This window comes from Mandrillus leucophaeus, unplaced genomic scaffold, assembly GCF_000951045.1.
Source record: "Mandrillus leucophaeus isolate KB7577 unplaced genomic scaffold, Mleu.le_1.0 Scaffold17, whole genome shotgun sequence".
Taxonomy (NCBI): Eukaryota; Metazoa; Chordata; class Mammalia; order Primates; family Cercopithecidae; genus Mandrillus; species Mandrillus leucophaeus.
This window is the reverse complement of record NW_012101698.1, coordinates 270,821-288,118: the sequence shown is the minus strand read 5'-3', so window position 1 is coordinate 288,118 and position 17,298 is coordinate 270,821. Positions and strand designations below refer to the sequence as shown.

At 43.7% G+C, this 17,298-nt stretch overlaps 1 protein-coding gene and 1 long non-coding RNA gene across 2 annotated transcripts in view; one reads left to right on the top strand and one right to left on the bottom strand.

Moving 5' to 3' along the window:
• LOC105537166 overlaps window positions 1–7,134 on the top strand; it is a 14,506-nt gene extending 7,372 nt beyond the window's left edge. The window contains exon 2 of the long non-coding RNA XR_001005681.1: window positions 7,104–7,134. This is a non-coding gene — a long non-coding RNA (uncharacterized LOC105537166). The remainder of the gene's footprint in view (window positions 1–7,103) is intronic.
• TANGO6 (transport and golgi organization 6 homolog (Drosophila)) overlaps window positions 1–17,298 on the bottom strand; it is a 289,584-nt gene that overhangs the window by 22,154 nt on the left and 250,132 nt on the right. The window contains exon 17 of the mRNA XM_011976674.1: window positions 16,204–16,317. Within this exon, the coding sequence (XP_011832064.1) occupies window positions 16,204–16,317 (114 nt within the window). The remainder of the gene's footprint in view (window positions 1–16,203; window positions 16,318–17,298) is intronic.

Here is a 17,298-nt window from a genome sequence, read left to right as displayed (position 1 = left end):
AAAATTAGCTGGGCGTGGTGATGGGTGCCTGTAATTCCAGCTGCTTGGGAGGCTGAGGCAGGAGAATCACTTGGACCTGGGAGGCAGAGGTTGTAGTGAGCCAAGATCGTGCCATTGTATTACAGCCTGGGCGACAAGAGCAAAACTCTGTCTCAAAAAAAAAAGAGTAGAAAAGTCCAGTGGTTCAAGACCATCCTGGTTAACACAGTGAAACTCCGTCTCTACTAAAAATACAAAAAAATCAGCTGGGCGTGGTGGCGGGCGCCTGTAGTCCCAGCTACTCAGGAAGCTAAGGCAGGAGAGTGGTGTGAACCCGGGAGGCGGAGCTTGCAGTGAGCCGAGATTGCTCCACTGCACTCCAGCCTGGGTGACAGAGCGAGACTCCGTCTCAAAAAAAAAGAGAAAAGTCCAATGGCTAAGGAAGCAGAAGTCCCAGGAACCCAGGTTTGTCCTACTGCACTTGTAATACTTCACCTCTTCCTCAAGTATAATCTCAAGCCAGTTCTAATTAGTTCCTTCAGAACAGCCAAGCTGGCAATAAGACAGCCTGGGTTTGCGTTCAGTTCTCCTGCTTACTGGCTGCGTGACATCCGAACGTAAACCTTCTGGACCTGAATTTTCTTATCTGTAAATAGAGTTAATAAGCATATGTCTCTCAAAAGGTTGTTAGGGGGACTCAGTGAGATAATAATGTAAAGAATTTAGCGCTCTGCCTGTCATACAATAAACCCTTAATCAGGGTTAGTTATATTACTATTAAGAATCAAACATTGGAGGACATGGAATTTATTTGGCGCAGATTTGCTATGAGCAAACAATCCATGGGGTGATGAGCAATGAGCTGGAACAAACCCCAGAGCATCAATCCAGACTGTCATTTCGCGTCACCCCAAGGAAGGTACCCTTAGTCAGAACTCCTCCCTTTCAGAGGATGGAGCAAAGATAAATGGGTTTTGCAACCCATAGGCGCATCTGATTATCAGCATAATCACTCTCTGGGAAGAAATAATCCCCGAATCAGGTTGCAGACAAGGAGGAAAAGTCCCAGGACTGACTCCCCAGCTTGGCAGCCCTGAAGGTGTCTGGTCTCTTTCAGTTTTTCTCTACCCCCTGCTTTTTTTAGTTCTGTGTACATTGTGGGAAGTTGCTGGATCGCGTAGTCTGTGGTTGGACTGTGCTTTTGGTAAGAGGTAGGGGAGCATGAGGCGGGGTAAAAAAAGAAGCCAAGGTTGTTTCCTGCTTTTGCTCTCTTATAGAGCTCCTGCTGGCAGGTCCTGGGAGGTCAGGAAACCTGGGTGCCCGAACGCTTTCCCGTCACTGTCTCATCAATCTCCTGGGCTGGCAGTAAATATGCCAAAGGAATGTGGTCTGGCCTCTTTTCCTTTTGGATACCATGGTTTCTGGGATTGGAAGCAGCCTTCTGTTGGCCATGATCTGTGCAGGGAATGCCCAGGTGACTCAGAATTGGAGTCCTTCAGGTGACAGGGACATAGAAGATGGTGTGTGAGCTCTGGAGCTACACTGCCTGGGTTTATCTACTGCCCTGACACTTAATAGTTGTTGAACAAGTTACTTATCTTCTTTGTCTTAGTCTCCTCATGTTTAAAATAGGGATAGTAGAATTCTGTGAGCCTATTTGGCTTAGGAAGCTGGCCGTAAATAAAAGAAAAAATAGTGATAGTAATCATACTGAAATGGGGTTACTATGAGGATCTGGTGAATTAATTAATGTAAAGCACACAGATATAAGTGCTGTCATATAGTAAATGCCTAAATAAAGGTGTTTTTGTACAGTTTTAATTTATACTCTATTTTTCAGAAACACAACTACCATATAAACTGAGAGAATATTTTTATTTCTTTGGGATTTTATAAAGAGCAATTAACCATTTTTGAAAATCAGGCCATTCACAGGAACCTATAGTCCCAGCTAATCGGGAGGCTGAGGAAGGAGAATGACGTGAACCCGGGAGGCAGAGCTTGCAGTGAGCCAAGATCACACCTCTGCACTCCAGCCTGGGCAACAGAGCAAGATTCCATCTCGAAAAAAGAAAAAAAAAAAAAAAAGAAAATCAGGCCATTCAAGACTGGGCGCGGAGACTCACACCTGTAATCCCAGCACTTTGGGAGGCCCGGGGCGGGCGGATCACGAGGTCAGGAGATCGAGACCATCCTGGCTAACATGGTGAAAATCCCTCTCTACTAAAAATACAAAAAAATTAGCTGGGAGTGGTGGCGGGCACCTGTTGTCCCAGATACTCGGAGGCTGAGGCAGGAGAGTGGTGTGAACCCAGGAGGTGGAGCTTGCAGTGAGCCAAGATCGCGCCACTGCACTCCAGCCTGGGTGACGGAGTGAGACTCCGTCTCAAAAACAACAACAACAACAACAACAACAACCAGAAAATCAGGCCATTCAGTGTCTCTCATGGTACTCCTCAGTTGCCAATATAACATGTCTGAATCAATTTGCATTTGTAGCAGTTACATTCATGGTCACTCACTATATAAAAGCAACTGAATAGTTCATTATATCTCAGAGTTAGCCTAGACACATTAAAATGCATGCATAGTATTTTATTACAAATGACTATCCTTTTATTTCTTCTTGATATTACAATTAGGGCATGATGTTGATTTTTAAAATATGCATGTAGGTTCAGCTATAAATTTTATTTTGGGAAAATAAATAGAGCACTAAAAAATACTGGTTATAAGACTTTGCTATAATAAAAGTACATTGGGTCTGATATACAGGAGGAGGCTGATGGAGTAGACTTTCCCAAACCTGGCGCTTAATTTGTCCTCTAACTCACCTTAACGATGTTACCTAAAATACCACGGATAATCAGACAAACCTTCTTCCAGATGAACAAGATGAAGGAGGGAATTAAATAAGAGGAAGAAGAGGGAAGGTATTCTATTTCATTAGTACTTGGCCAAGGAAGTTACCAGTAATAACTGGTAACTTGCATTGCTAATGAGTGCTAATTCTTCCTGGCATTAACTTTGGAAAATTATAAACTATTGTCTCTTCATGAGCTTTAGTTGCCTAATTCATAAAACAAGACGGTTGCATTATTTCCTAAAGTATCTTCCAAGGAACTTGGCCTGCTTATGATGAAAAAAGGATTCCTTGGCAAATGAATTTAGGAAATTGTTGGTTTTTCTTGCTGCAGGACTTCGCAGACTCCTTAATAGGTTAACATGTACTGAGTCTCCAAGAGGAGAATGTCTAGTTGTATACAGCATTTTCTAAACTTATTGACCAGGAAGACCTTATTTCAAAGGAGCAGCTCATGAAGTTAGTGTGCCAGGGACATCTCTGAAATATAAATTAAATAGTCTAAGTCCTCTTCCACTTCTAACATCTTAAAATTCTGTGACATTAAATGTGTAAATGAGAGAATCTTGGCCACTTTAAATAACAATCAGAAGAGTAAAGCAAAAGCTAGCCTACAGAAAATAAAATATTGTAAGTCTGATGTAGAAGAGGAAAACAAACCAAGTTCTAACACATGTAGATCTATGTAAATGATTTTGCAGAAGAGGCAGAAAGGGAATAGTTTTAAATGTTAAGTTTCTACACTGTCCCTTATGTCATCACTAGCAAAGGTTGAACATTTATAGCTTAGCAATCCCAGTAAGGTACTGAGTCCTCATCTTTAATTTTCCTTTTTCTTTTTCTTTTTTTTTTGAGATGGAGTCTCACTCTTGTTGCCCAGGCTGGAGTGCAATGGCGCGATCTCGGCTCACTGTAACCTCCGCCTCCCAGGTTCAAGTAATTCTCCTGCCTCAGCCTCCTCCCTAGCTGGGATTATAGACGCCCACTACCATGCCCAGCTAATTTTTTTGTATTTTTAGTAGACACAGGGTTTCACTATGTTGGCCAGGCTGGTCTCGAACCCCTGACCTCAGGCAATCCACCTGCCTCGGCCTCTCAAAATTCTGGGATTACAGGCGTGAGCCAGCACGCCTGGCTCAGCTTTACTTTTCAAGCCCATCACTAACATCGTGTGGATTTGGCCAAGTTACTGTTGAGGAAATCTATGGGATTATTCCCTAGTCCTAGGCACTGGCCCCAGCCTGACTTTGCACAAATGGCTATGGTGGAGGCTAAACCTGATTTTACATAAACTAGCAACCACACACACCGCACTTGGCCCAGCCAAGTTGGCTGATCTGGGGATGAACATGTAGTCTTAGTTGGAACATTAAGCTTCCTTTCTACAATTTTTGCATTTGGGTCTAGAAAGGGAATCTGAGTGTTGGATATAACACTGGGCCACCATCAGTGGTTATGTTGCTGCAACAGGAAGAAAGCCGGATTCCAGGACAGGGGACCGAAGCTGAAATGAAAGGGAAGCATGGGCAGGAGATAGAGTATTTCAGTTTGCGATTCTGAGTCGCTGACCCCCCAGCTCTATCTCTGCTTTTCCCACAACGTGGTTGTTCAGCCCTTCTATGGATGCAACAGGTTAAACGCTCCCTTTGTTTAAGCTTGTTTAGATGAGGTTTCTTTTACTTAAAACCAAAGAACTCTGATTACAGTCACACAGTCCCTTCATACCTACTTTCTCCATTGATAAAGACGGAAGAATGAAGCCTGTCTCCCGAAAGCTGGTGGACTGAACATATGCACACATCACTGCTCTCTCTTGAAATCCCACTAAAATTATGTAGAGGGATAAAAAAAATTGGCATCTTTAAGTTATCAGAACAAAAAGAACTAACAAGACAATAGCAACAAAAGTTTTGATACTAGAAAGTAGTTGGATGAATCCTAGGGTCATGGTCTTGATTTGCCCAGGATAATACATTTTATGCCTGATGCCCTGGTAATAATTATTAATAGTATCCTCTTTCACCCTCAAAAGTGTCCCAGTCTGGCTGATAAATTGATTCATTAAGCCTAACAGTCCCAGAAGCAGGCCTAACGTACCACAGAATCTCAGAAAATTTTAGGAGCTGATGGCACCATGCCTCTTAAAATCAGGGTGAACAGAAGACCAGGTTAAGAGTATGTCTGAGTAGCAATCACGTTCCCTGAGCCCTCTTCTACTACTCTCTGCATGCAGGTAACTGTCCCTCCCCAACCAGCAGAAGCCGGGAGTGTTTATCCTTTGGAGGGTTCTACCAGAGAGACTCTGGATAGGTAGAGACTCTGGATAGGTAGACATTAGATGCAGACAGAGATGGGAGTGCGACGGTAAAAACAGGAGGATAAGTGAAAGGCTACATACTGAATGGTGAGACCTCCATTATTCTCATTCCACTCATCTTCCGGAACCCTCCAGCCAGGCTTTTATCCTCTATGGGAGACCAAGATTTTTTTTTTTTTTTTTTTTTTTTGAGACAGAGTCCCGCTCTGTTGCCTAGGCTGGAGTGCAATGGAGCGACCTCAGTTTACCGCAACCTCTGCCCCCAGGGTTCTAGTGATTCTCCTACCTCAGCCTCCTGAGTAGCTGGGATTACAGGCCCCCTCCACCATGCCCGGCTACTTTTTTTGTATTTTTAGTAGAGACAGGTTTCGCCATGTTGGCCAGCCTGGTCTGGAACTCCTGATCTCAGGTGATCCAGCCACCTTGGCCTCCCAAAGTGCTAGGATTACAGGCGTGAGCCACTGTGCCTGACCGAGATTAAGATTCTTTTCTGCCAAGCCCCCAAAAAAGACTTCAACATAGTCACAGTACGGAGTCTCCCAGTGAAATCACCTGGCCAGATCATCACCCTCTTATAAAGTCCTCTAGTCCATAAATAAGTACTTGTACACAGAGTATTATCAGCTTTTGAGTGCTCTGTTCTTAAATCTTGCAGTAGGCTTAGAAGTAACCAGTCCAGACAAGAGCAGTAGATGAAGGCTTATAGGAGACATGCCTCCAAGAAGATGAAGCTGTTAGATTACCTGATGTGTTTGAACCTTTTATGAGATTTATAAACTTTCAGCAAAGATTGGGGATGAATTAATGATAGGTTCATAGAAGTAAACATGAGACATTTATTAACTTCAGAGAAAACTAAAATTCAAACAAGAAAGGAAATGTGATCATAGAATAGATAACAGCTTTAGTCATAATAATATAAACACTGAATGCTGATATTAAAAACCTCTAATGTAACTAAATAGAATGGAGAGGAATATATATATTTGTGAGAGCATGTTAATAATAATAATAATGAACACATATTGAGCTTTTAGAACCTATACATGCTAAATGCTTTTCATAGATAAACTCAATTAATTCTTATAACAATTCTATAAAGTGGTACTATTATTATTATTTCCATTTTATAGATGAGGAAGTTGAGAAGAGAGGTCAACTAATTTGTGCAGGGTCTCACTGCCAGCAAGTTGCAAAGCTGGGATTTCAGCCTGGACATCCAGCTCCGGAGTCCATACTTAAAGCCAAAGCCACTGGACTGTTTCTTCATCCCTCCCACATAGGCCAGTTTTTCCACCTTTGGAACAGAAGCTGAGGGGGCTCACTTTTATACATGAGATCTACTAGGAGATCAAGTGAACTGAAAAATCAAGGCTGGGTGCAGTGGCTCACACCTGTAATCTTATGACTTTGGGACGCTGAGGTGGGCAGATGGCTTGAGCTCAGGAGTTCAAGACCAGTCTAGGCAACATGGCGAAACTCGGTCTACACAAAAAACACAAAAATTAGCTGGGTGTGGTGGTGTGTACTTGGGACTTCCTCAGCTTGGCCTCCTCTCAGCTACTCGGGAGGCTGAGGTGGGAGGATTGCTTAAGCCCGGGAGGCTGAGGTTGCAGTGAGCTGAGATTGTGCCACTACACTCCAGCTTGGGAGACAAAGAAAGACCCTGTCTCAAAAAAAAAAAAAAAAAAAAAGAAAGGAAAAAAAAGAAAAAGGAAAAGAAAAGAAAAATCAAGGCCTGAGAGCGATGGCTCACACCTGCAATCCCAACATTTTGGGAGGCCAAGGTGGCAGGATTGCTTGAGCCTAGGAGTTTGAGACTAGCCTGGGCAATATAGGGAGACCCTATCTCTACAAAAAATTAAAAAAATTAGCCAGGTGGGTGGTACACACCTGTAGTCCCAGCTACTCAGAGGCTATGGTGGGAGGACTGCCTGAGCCCAGGAGGTCAAGGCTGCAGTGAGCCATGATGGTGACACTGTGCCACTCCCACCTGGGTTTATAGAGCAAGACTGTGCCTCAAAAAAAAAAGAAGAAAAAAGAAAAAAGGAAAATCAAGAAATAGCAGTATAAGCATATCATCTGTAAATATGGAAATATATATATATTTGAGACAGTCTTGCTCTGTTGCCCAGGCTGGAGTGCCATGGCGTGATCTTGGCTCACTGCAGCCTCCATCTCCTGGGTTCAAGCAATTCTCCCGCCTCAGCCTCCTGAGTAGCTGGGATTACAGGCACCCAATATCACGTCTGGCTAATTTTTGTATTTTTAGTAGAGACAGGGTTTCACCATGTGGGCCATGTTTCACCATGTTGGTCAAACTCCTGACCTCAGGTGATCTGCCTGCCTCAGCCTCCCAAAGTGCTGGGATTACAGGTGTGAGTCATTGTGCCCGGCCTTTTGTATTTTTAGTAGAGTCGGGATTTCATCATGTTGGCCAGGCTGGTTTTGAACTCCTGACCTCAAGTCAGGATCCACCCACCTCAGCCTCCCAAACTGCTGGGATTATAGGTGTGAGCCACTGCGCTCAGCCGGAAGTAAATTTAAAAACCAACACAAAACAGCGAAACAGGTGGAAAATGGTTGCTGATGGGGAATAGGAACACTGAGTGAGAAATAAGCTTTGTAAAACTATTGTTTTAAAAATACAGATATTTATGCAATTTTATTTTTATTTTACATAATATTTAATTACATTATATTTTAAATTATGCCATCAATTTAATATGTAATTTAATTACATAATATTTTTATTTGGGGGGAATAAAAATTAAATTAGAAAATAAATCAACAATAAAGACAACCCAATTAAAAGATGGGCAAAGAAATTGAATAGACATTTCTCCAAAGATGATATACAAAGAGCTAAGTGCAATGGCTCATGCCTGTAATATCAGCACTTTGGGAGGCTGAGGCAGGACGATTACTTGAGCCCATGAGTTTGAGACCAGCCTAGGCAACATAGTGAGACCCCATCTCTACAAAAAATAAAAGAATTAGTGCCAGGAGCAGTGGCTCATGCCTGTAATCCCAGCACTTTGGGAGGCTGAGGTGGGTGGATCATGAGGTCAGGAGTCCGAGACCAGCCTGACCAACCTGGTAAAACCCCGTCTCTACTAAAAATACAAAAATTAGCCGGGCATGGTGGTGCATGCCTGAAATCCCAGCTACTTAAGAGGCTGAGGCAGGAGAATTGCTTGAACCTAGGAGGCGGAGGTTGCAGTGAGTCGAGATCGCACCTCTGTATTCCAGCCTGGGTGACAGAGCAAGACTCCGTCTCAAAAAAAAAAAAAATTAGCCAGGCATGGTAGCATAGTTTAGGACACTGAGGTGGAAGGATTGCTTGAGGCTAGGAGTTTGAGGCTGCAGTGAGCCATGATCATGCCACACCACTCCAGCCAGGATGACCATGAGACCCCATTTCAGAAAAAACAAAAACAAACCTAACAAGCTCAATATCTTTAGCCATGAGGGAGATGCAAAATCTAAACCTTATCACTTCATACTTGATACATGCCAGAATGTATGATGGACAATAACAAGCATTCGTGAGGATGTGGAGAATGTGGAAACCTCATGCATTGCTGGTGGGAATGTAAACTGGTGCAGTCACTTTGAAAACAGTCTGGCAGTTTCTCAAAAGTTAAACATAGAATTACCATATGACCCAACAATTCCACTCCTAGGTATATACCCAAGAGAAATGAAAACATTTACACAAAAACTTCTACACAAATGTTCATAGCAGCATTATTTAAAATAGCCAAAAAGTAGAAACATCCTATATGTCCATCAGCTGATAAACAGATAAACAAATGTGGCATACCTATACAATGGAATCTTATTCAGCTGCAAACATTAAGCTCTGATATATGCTACACCATGGATGAGCTAGGCAGGGTGTGGTGGCTCACGCCTATAATCTCAGCACTTTGGGAAGCAGAGGCAGAAGGATCGCTTGAGCTCAGGAGTTCAAGACCAGCCTGGGCAACATAGTGAGATATCATCTTTATAAAAAAGAAAAAAAAAAAGCCAGACATGGTGGCTCATGCCTGTAATCCTAGCACTTTGGGAGGCTGAAGGGGGTGGATCACTTGAAGTCAGGAGTTCGAGACCAACCTGGCCAACATGGTGAAACCCCATCTCTACTAAAAATGCAAAAATGTCTCGGCATGGTGGCACGTGCCTATAATGCCAGCTGCTCGGGAGGCTGAGGCAGGAGAATTGCTTGAATCTGGGAGGCAGAGGTTGCAGTGAGCTGAGATCACGCCATTGCACTCCAGCTTGGGGGACAAGAGTGAAACTCTGTCTCCAAAAAAAAAAAAGAAAAAAAATTTTTAAAGAAAGAAAACATGGATGAGCCTTAACCACGATACTAAATGAGTAGAAGGAGGCAGACACAGAAGGCTGCATATTGTATGACTCATTTATATGAAATGTCTAGAATAGGCAAATCCATAGTGAGAAGGTAGATTAGTGATTGCTAGGGGCTTGGGGGAGAGGAGAATGGGGGCGTGGAGTATGGAGTTTCTTTTGGGGGGCAATGAAAATGTTGTGGAATTAGATATTGATGATAGTTGCATAACTTTATGAATATGCTAAAAATGCAGAATTATATACTTTGAAAGGGTGAATTTTATGCTATATAAATTATATCTCAATTTAAGAAACTGTGACAAGAAATACAAGGTAAGGGGAAGAGCGGGCTCTGGTGCTACTGATGAGGACAGCACACTCATTTTACCTCCTTTGGGTCAGCAGCAGCAGCCTTGCAGAAGGCCGGCCCCATCTGCCTGGGCCTGGCTTTGACTTTCTGCTGTTCATCAACTTCTCTCAGCTTGGGTCTGTCCCCAGCCTAGTACTGCACCTTTTCCGACACCCTTTTGGCCCTGCTCTCTGAGGACCCTGACTCAAATCCTGGGACAAATAAGCCCCTGAAATCTCTAGGAGTAACTCTTGTAATTAAAAAGGCAGAGCATCTTATACAAACTATTTCTTTTTTTTTTTGAGATGGAGTCTGGCTCTGCCGCCCAGGATGGGGTACAGTGGCCGGATCTCAGCTCACTGCAAGCTCCGCCTCCCAGGTTTACGCCATTCTCTTGCCTCAGCCTCCCGAGTAGCTGGGACTACAGGCGCCCGCCACCTCGCCCAGCTAGTTTTTTGTATTTTTAGTAGAGACGGGGTTTCACCAGGTTAGCCAGGATGGTCTCAATCTCCTGACCTCGTGATCCGCCCGTCTCAGCCTCCCAAAGTGCTGGGGGCCTAAACTATTTATTTTCTTAACCAGGGTTTGCCTTCTCTCTCACAGAGAAGTAGGAGAGTAATCTCCAGTATTAATGGTGAACCCACCATTCATAAATAACCTTATTAGGAAGAGGCTTCGGCCATCAGAGTCCAATACCGAGCTCACGTGACTAAAAATCATTCCTGTGTGGAGGCCTGAGTTTGCCTCAGAACTTAAACCAGCCATCAACTAATAATTAATCCCTGGGAAGCTAAGGCAGGAGGACTGCTTGAGCCTAGGAGTTTCAGGCTGCAGTGAGCTCTGATCATGACACTGCACTCTAGCCTGGGTGACAGAGCAAGACATCCATCTCTTTAAAAAAAATTAATCCTGGCAGGGCGCAGTAGTTCACGCCTGTAATCTTGGCATTTTGAAAGGCAGAGGTGGGCAAATTGCTTGAGGTCAGGAGTTCGAGACTAGCCTGGCCAATATGGCAAAACCCATCTCTCCAAAAAAAAAAAATACAAAAAATTAGCTGAGCATGGTGGAATGCACCTGTAATCCCAGCTAGTCGAGAGGCTGAGGCACAAGAATCGCTTGAACCCAGGAGGCAGAGGCAGCAGTGAGCTGAGATTGAGCCACTGTACTCCAGCCTGGGTGACAGAGCAAGACTCTGTCTCAAAAAAAAAAAACCTCCCAAATTCTTTCCCTGAAGATGCTTCCAGGCTTTGCTTATTTTTGAAGAAACAATCTGATGTTAAGACTTTTCATCGTTTTGAAGGAATTAATTCTAAAGCTGAATACTGATCTCCCAGTAGACAGAGCAGAGAATAGATTATTCTTTCGTCATCTAAAATTAGGGATTACAAGGAAGAAAAGCTGCTCTGGGAATTATCTTTTAATACTAAAAAGCAAGGGAAAGAGTTTCAATATAAAATGCTGGCATACTTAGCCACTATAAATCCATGTGCAAAGTTCTCAAATATTTCATAGTTCTTCTAAGAAGTCAACTTTCAATAAACTATGTAGAGGGCTGCAGCAGTAGTTACCTTGATAAATCAACTCCCCAATCACTCATTTTTTTAAGATCAACTTTTTTTTTCCAATTGTATATATATTCAATTCTCGCTATTTGTGGTAGTTATGGTTTACAAAGTTGCTGTGAGTGCTGCATTAGCAGATATTGAACCACTGCTCCTAGGGGAAATGTAAGATTAGGGTCCTCAGAGCCTTTGGTCACACCAAATCACTCATCTTTTTTTTTTTTTTTTTTTTCTTTGAGATGGAGTCTTGCTCTTGTCACCCAGGCTGGAGTGCAATGGTGAGATCTAGGCTCACTGCAACCTCCGCCTCCCAGGTTCAAGTGATTCTCCAGCCTTAGCCTCCCCAGGAGCTGCGACTACAGGCGCCCACCACCATGCCTGGCTAATTTTTGTATTTTTAGTGAAGATGGGGTTTCACTATGTTGGCCAGGCCGGTCTTGAACTCCTGAGCTCAAGCAATCTCGTGCCTCAGCCTCTTAAGTAGCTGAGACTATGGGCATGTGCCAACACACTCTGCTTTGTTTTTGTTTTTGAAGCAGGCAACTACCTTGCTTGGTTCAGGGGTTAGCGTGAAAAGCAGGCAAAGAGAATTGGGAAATCTTCTCTTTGGATCTTTCCCTTCCAAATTGCCTCTCTTCCTCCTGCAGCTGTGGTTTCCCCAGACTTGGTCTCCTGGTTCCTCAGGCCAGAAAAGCTGTGATCCCTCTGCCAGTGCCCCTACTATATCGCATGCCTTGCCAAGTATACTTGTCCCTAGGTTAAAACAAGCAAATGGAACTCATCGTGTGCATCACCTCTCCTCTAAGCATGAACTCCCCATCAGAACTGGCCTGCTTCTAAGCCCTCTCCGGGGATTTCAGGTAGCTCACCAAAGTGCTGGGATTACAGGCGTGAGTCACTGCACCTGGCGAAAATAAGTTTTTCAATAACAAAGTGAATGCAGGGCCAGGCACAGTGGCTCCGTTGAGGTCAGGAGTTCAAGAACAACTTGGCCAACATTGTGAAACCCCGTCCCTACTAAAAATACAAAAATTAGCAGAGCGTGATGGTGCGAATCTGTAATCCCAGCTACTCAGGAGGCTGAAGCATGAGAATTGCTTGAACCCAGGAGGTGGAGGTTGCAGTGAGCCAAGATCACACTACTGCACTCCAGCCTGGGCACCAGAGTGAGACTCTCTCAAAAAAAGAAAGTGAATGCAGTATTTCCCTTCAATGTGGATATTGTGTTGACTGTACAAAACTCTGGCTACGTTCAAATGGGAAAGAGGTAAAAACTGCCTCATGAGTTAGGGGCATTGTAGTTTCCCCTTTCTGATCCCATTCTATCTCCTGAACCCCTACCTCCTTTTCCAGCTGCCACAACCACAGAGGCCCTTGGCTGACGCATCCTCAAGCAACAGAGAATTCACTGAAACCTGGTATTATCTTTTGGCACTCTATAGCTTGAGAGACAGTGATTAGAAGGGGGAAAAACATAGAACTTCATCAACAGTGTGGCATTTTCACTTCAGCTGTTCCTGGGGGCAAAACAGAGCTATAAAGAGAAATTCCAGATTGAAAGCTTTGTGGTTATCTCTGCTTCTCATTAAAGTGCCCCTGATTATAATCACACCTACGATTACAAGATTTAACACACCTGGTCTCAAGGATGTACTAGGAAGAGGAATCATCTGTTCATCCCTTCCCATTTCCTTTTCTTTATTCACTAAGCACAACTTACACGTTTCAGTGAGTGCAGACTAGAGACGGTTTGGAGAACAGGCGGAGGTTTTTCATTCACATGGGTTTTGAAAGTGACAAAAATCTTCCATGGCCACAAATTATTTTAGTACTGGTGAGACAAGTGGTGTTGGTTTCATTGGCTACACACAGATGTGAGAAATCTGGATAGAGTTTCTATTTCTTCTCTGACTTTGCTAACCAGACATTTTCCTCTGCTACACACACACACACACAGACACACACACTCGCTCTGTCTCTCGCTTGCTCTCTCGCTTGCTCTCACTTTTACTCTCTCACTCAGTAAGGGTGTGTGCACTTACAGAGTCTCTCTCTGACGCCCAGACTGAAGTGCAGTGGCGTGATCTTGGCTCACTGCAACCTCCGCCTCCCAGGTTCAAGTGATTCTCCTGCCTCAGCCTCCTGACTAGCTGGGATTACAGGCACATGCCACCATGCCTGGCTACTTTTTTGTATTTTTAGTAGAGGCAGAGTTTTGCCAGGTAGGCCAGGCTTGTCTTGAACTCTTGGGCTCAAATGATCCACCCACCTCAGCCTCCCAAAGTGCTGGGATTACAGGCGGTGAGCCACTGCACCCAACCAACTTGTATTTTCAAATACATTTTTGCTTTGAAATAATTTTAGATTTACACAAAAGTTGCAAAGATAGTACAAAGTCCCTGTATACCCCTCATCCATTCCCCTACTGTTAACAACTTACTTAACATCTTCGCCAAGAATTTTGTAGATCTTAACAGTGGATGAAAAACACTGATTCTTCTTAACTCCCTCTCATACAGTGGATTCTCAATAAGAGCAGTGTGTGTTATTGTCCCTATAGCAATTTATTTAATTATATGCATTACTGAGCTATAATCTATATGTCCCCCATCCCCATCGAGGTCCTAGGTAAAACCCTGGATCCACCATCCTTCCAGGTGAGTACTCCAAGTTAATGAGCAAGTCTTTCCCTACAGAAGTTTTTTGTTTGTTTTTGTTTGTTTTTTGAGAAGGAGACTCACTCTGTCACCCAGGCTGGAGTGCAGTGGTGCGATCTGGGCTCACTGCAACCTCTGCCTCCCAGGTTCAAGTGATTCTCCTGCTTCAGCCTCCTGAGTAGCTGGGATTACAGGCGCCCACCACCATGCCCGGCTAATTTTTGTACTTTGAGTAGAGACGGGGTTTCACCATGTTGGCCAGGCTGATCTCGAACTCCTGACCTCAGGTGATCCATCCGCCTCAGCCTCCCAAAGTACTGAGATTACAGGTGTGAGCCACTGTGCCCAGCTACATAAGTTTTTATGAGTCAGCCAACCCATATTCCTTTGTATCACTATTAGTTGCCACCCCAATACCCATTTCCTGCCAAAATTCAATTTCATTCAGAGTAGCAATGTGCCAACTAAATACATTGTCAGGCTCCTCTGCAGCTAGAAACAATTGTGTGACACAGTTTTGGCCAATGAAATAGAAATTCTCCTGGGGGGTTCTGGGAAACTGTCCTAGTTCCCCAAAATAAGAAACAAAAGCACTTACGGCTGTCCTTCTCTTATTTTCTTTCTTACTCATTTAAATCATTCACAATGGCCAGAGCTGCAGCAGCTATCTTGTAGCCATGAGGCAAAGGCCACAAGGATTATAGAAATGTTGATCCTGTTGATACTGAGCTGCTAAACAGACACCACCTACTTACATTTCTTGTGATGTGAGAAAAATCTTTACTTGTTTAGGACATCGTAGTTGAAGTTTTTCTAATTTGTAGTTGAACAGGCTCATAGCAGATAAGTTCATTCAATCCAAACCTTCACCTACACAAGGTGGAGGAGAAGGGGGAGAAATGCAGCTGAGGGTAAAGCACTATTCCCAAAGCACTGGGAAATCCAACGGCCTCGCTAATGAGCTGCAACAACAGCAAGTCGCTATGTAAAGAGAAAAGGTGGCTATGTAGGAAAGGAAGGGGATAACTTACCGAGTCCATGCCTGTACAAAAATGGCATCAGAAACTCCATATGGTAACATTCTAGGATGAATAAAGCCCATGTGTGTGACAAAACAATCACTTTTTTTTTTTTTTTGAGACAGAGTTTCACTCTTGTTGTCCAGGCTGGAGTACAATGGCGCCATCTCGGCTCACTGCAACCTCCGCCTCCCAGGTTCAAGCAATTCTCCTGTTTCAGCCTCCTGAGTAGCTGGGATTACAGGCATGCACCACCACACCCGGCTAATTTTGTATTTTTAGTAGAGACGGGGTTTCTCCATGTTGGTCAGCTGGTCTCGAACTCCTGACTTCAGGTGATCCGCCTGCCTCAGCCTCCCAAAGTGCTGGGATTATAGGCATGAGTCACGAAGCCCGGCCTAAAAGAATCACTTTTATAATGGCTTCACTGACACTTGGTTAAATACCGATGTGTTAGCCACAGATGAGCATTGTGGATACTGGGTGGTGAATTATTAATGCAAATTTTCCATAGGAAGTCAACTGGGAATGTGTTTCCATATTATACTGACATGTAAAAGTATATATGTAAATATATACTTTCTTCCTGTATTGGCCATACACTGCGGAGAAATCCAGCCAAACCCTCTCGAAGGAGGAAGAAAATTTAATTTATGCAGCAACTAACATGTCATGGATTGAACTCAGCTAGAAAGGAAACATCTTCAATGAGGCCCTTTAGTAATTTAGAATGAACAATTAAATGAGTCAGGAAGGCAAGTCACTGAAGTTCACACTGCAGAGGCAGGGTGAATGTGTTCTAGCTAGCTCACCTTGGAACAATGAGGACAATGCCAGGATTCAGGCCCTCAATCTATAACCTTGTGCTCTGGTTTTTCTCCAGCAGTTAGTATATAGTTTGGTCAATGTTACTGAGGTAATACAGACATACACTGAAGATACAAACAAGGATTTTTTCCTGCTACAAAATCCCTGTTGACGGACTCATTTGGATGAATCCATCGACGGAAGAGGTTTGAGGCCTTCCCTGGTAAAAGGAAAATTGAGAAATAGACAAATAAAAGAGGTGGAGAAATTGCAAAGGGCAAGAGACTGACTGACCTCAGTAGCTTTCTGGCTGAGTCCCCGAAGCAGCAGCACAACCACATGTATGGCAGCTCTGCGTACTTGAACTTCACTGTCTGTTTTGGCCACAGCAATCAGGCAAGCTGTTACCTAGGAGGATGAAGGAAGATGAAGTTGATAAGAATCAGAGTTGCACAATTACCTATAACCTTTCAACTGTGTTCCACTTACTATACATTCATCAAGAGCAATCTGGCTTAGAAAGGGCTGGACAGTTGCTTAATCCTCAACAAAGAGGGTGAGATCTAGTGGGAGAGATCTTGATGCAGTCTGGCTTTTCTGGTAGAGGACAAAATCTGGTTTGGAATTTAAGAACGAGATTATAGAGTGGGAAGGAATAAGTGTACTGTATATTATATGTGTTTTTTAAAAGGTAAGGTCAAATGCTAGTATTTCCACAAAAGTGGGGAAGAACTGTTCCTTGTCCCCCTTTAAGAACATCAAATCAAAGGAAAAAAGACAGTCCAAACCACAGCTGCTTCTAGAGAAGGAGGATCATGGGGATTTAGCTAAGGAGACTTCAGAGTTCACAGTCTGGCATGAATGTGAATGTACCACTGATGAAAGTTTCAGCCTAGGGATACAGAAATACAGATATATTCTAACTGATCTTCTTCAGCATGTCCAGACATTCCAGTCCTACAAATGTAGTGTATACCCGATGTGAGTCAGCAGGGGTCACTTTCAGAGACTTCCTGAATATGGAATAGGGCTTTCTGTGCTCAATTACTTTATGTATTTTTTCTGTTTTGTTTTGAGACAGGGTCTCACTCTGTCACCCAGGCTGGAGTGCAGGGGTGCAAGTGACCCTCCCACCTCAGCCTCCCAAGTAGCTAAGACTACAGGTGTGCACCACCATGCCTGGCTAATTTGATTATTTTTTGTAGAGATGAGGTTTTACCATGTTGCCCAGCTGGTCTTGAACTCCTGGGCTTATGCAATCCTCTTGCCTTGCCCTCCCAAGGTGCTAGGATTACAGGTGTGAGCCACCATGTCAAGCCTGTGCTCAGTTACTTTTTTTTTTTTTTGAGATGGAGTCTTGCTCTGTCGCCCAGGCTGGAGTGCAGTGGT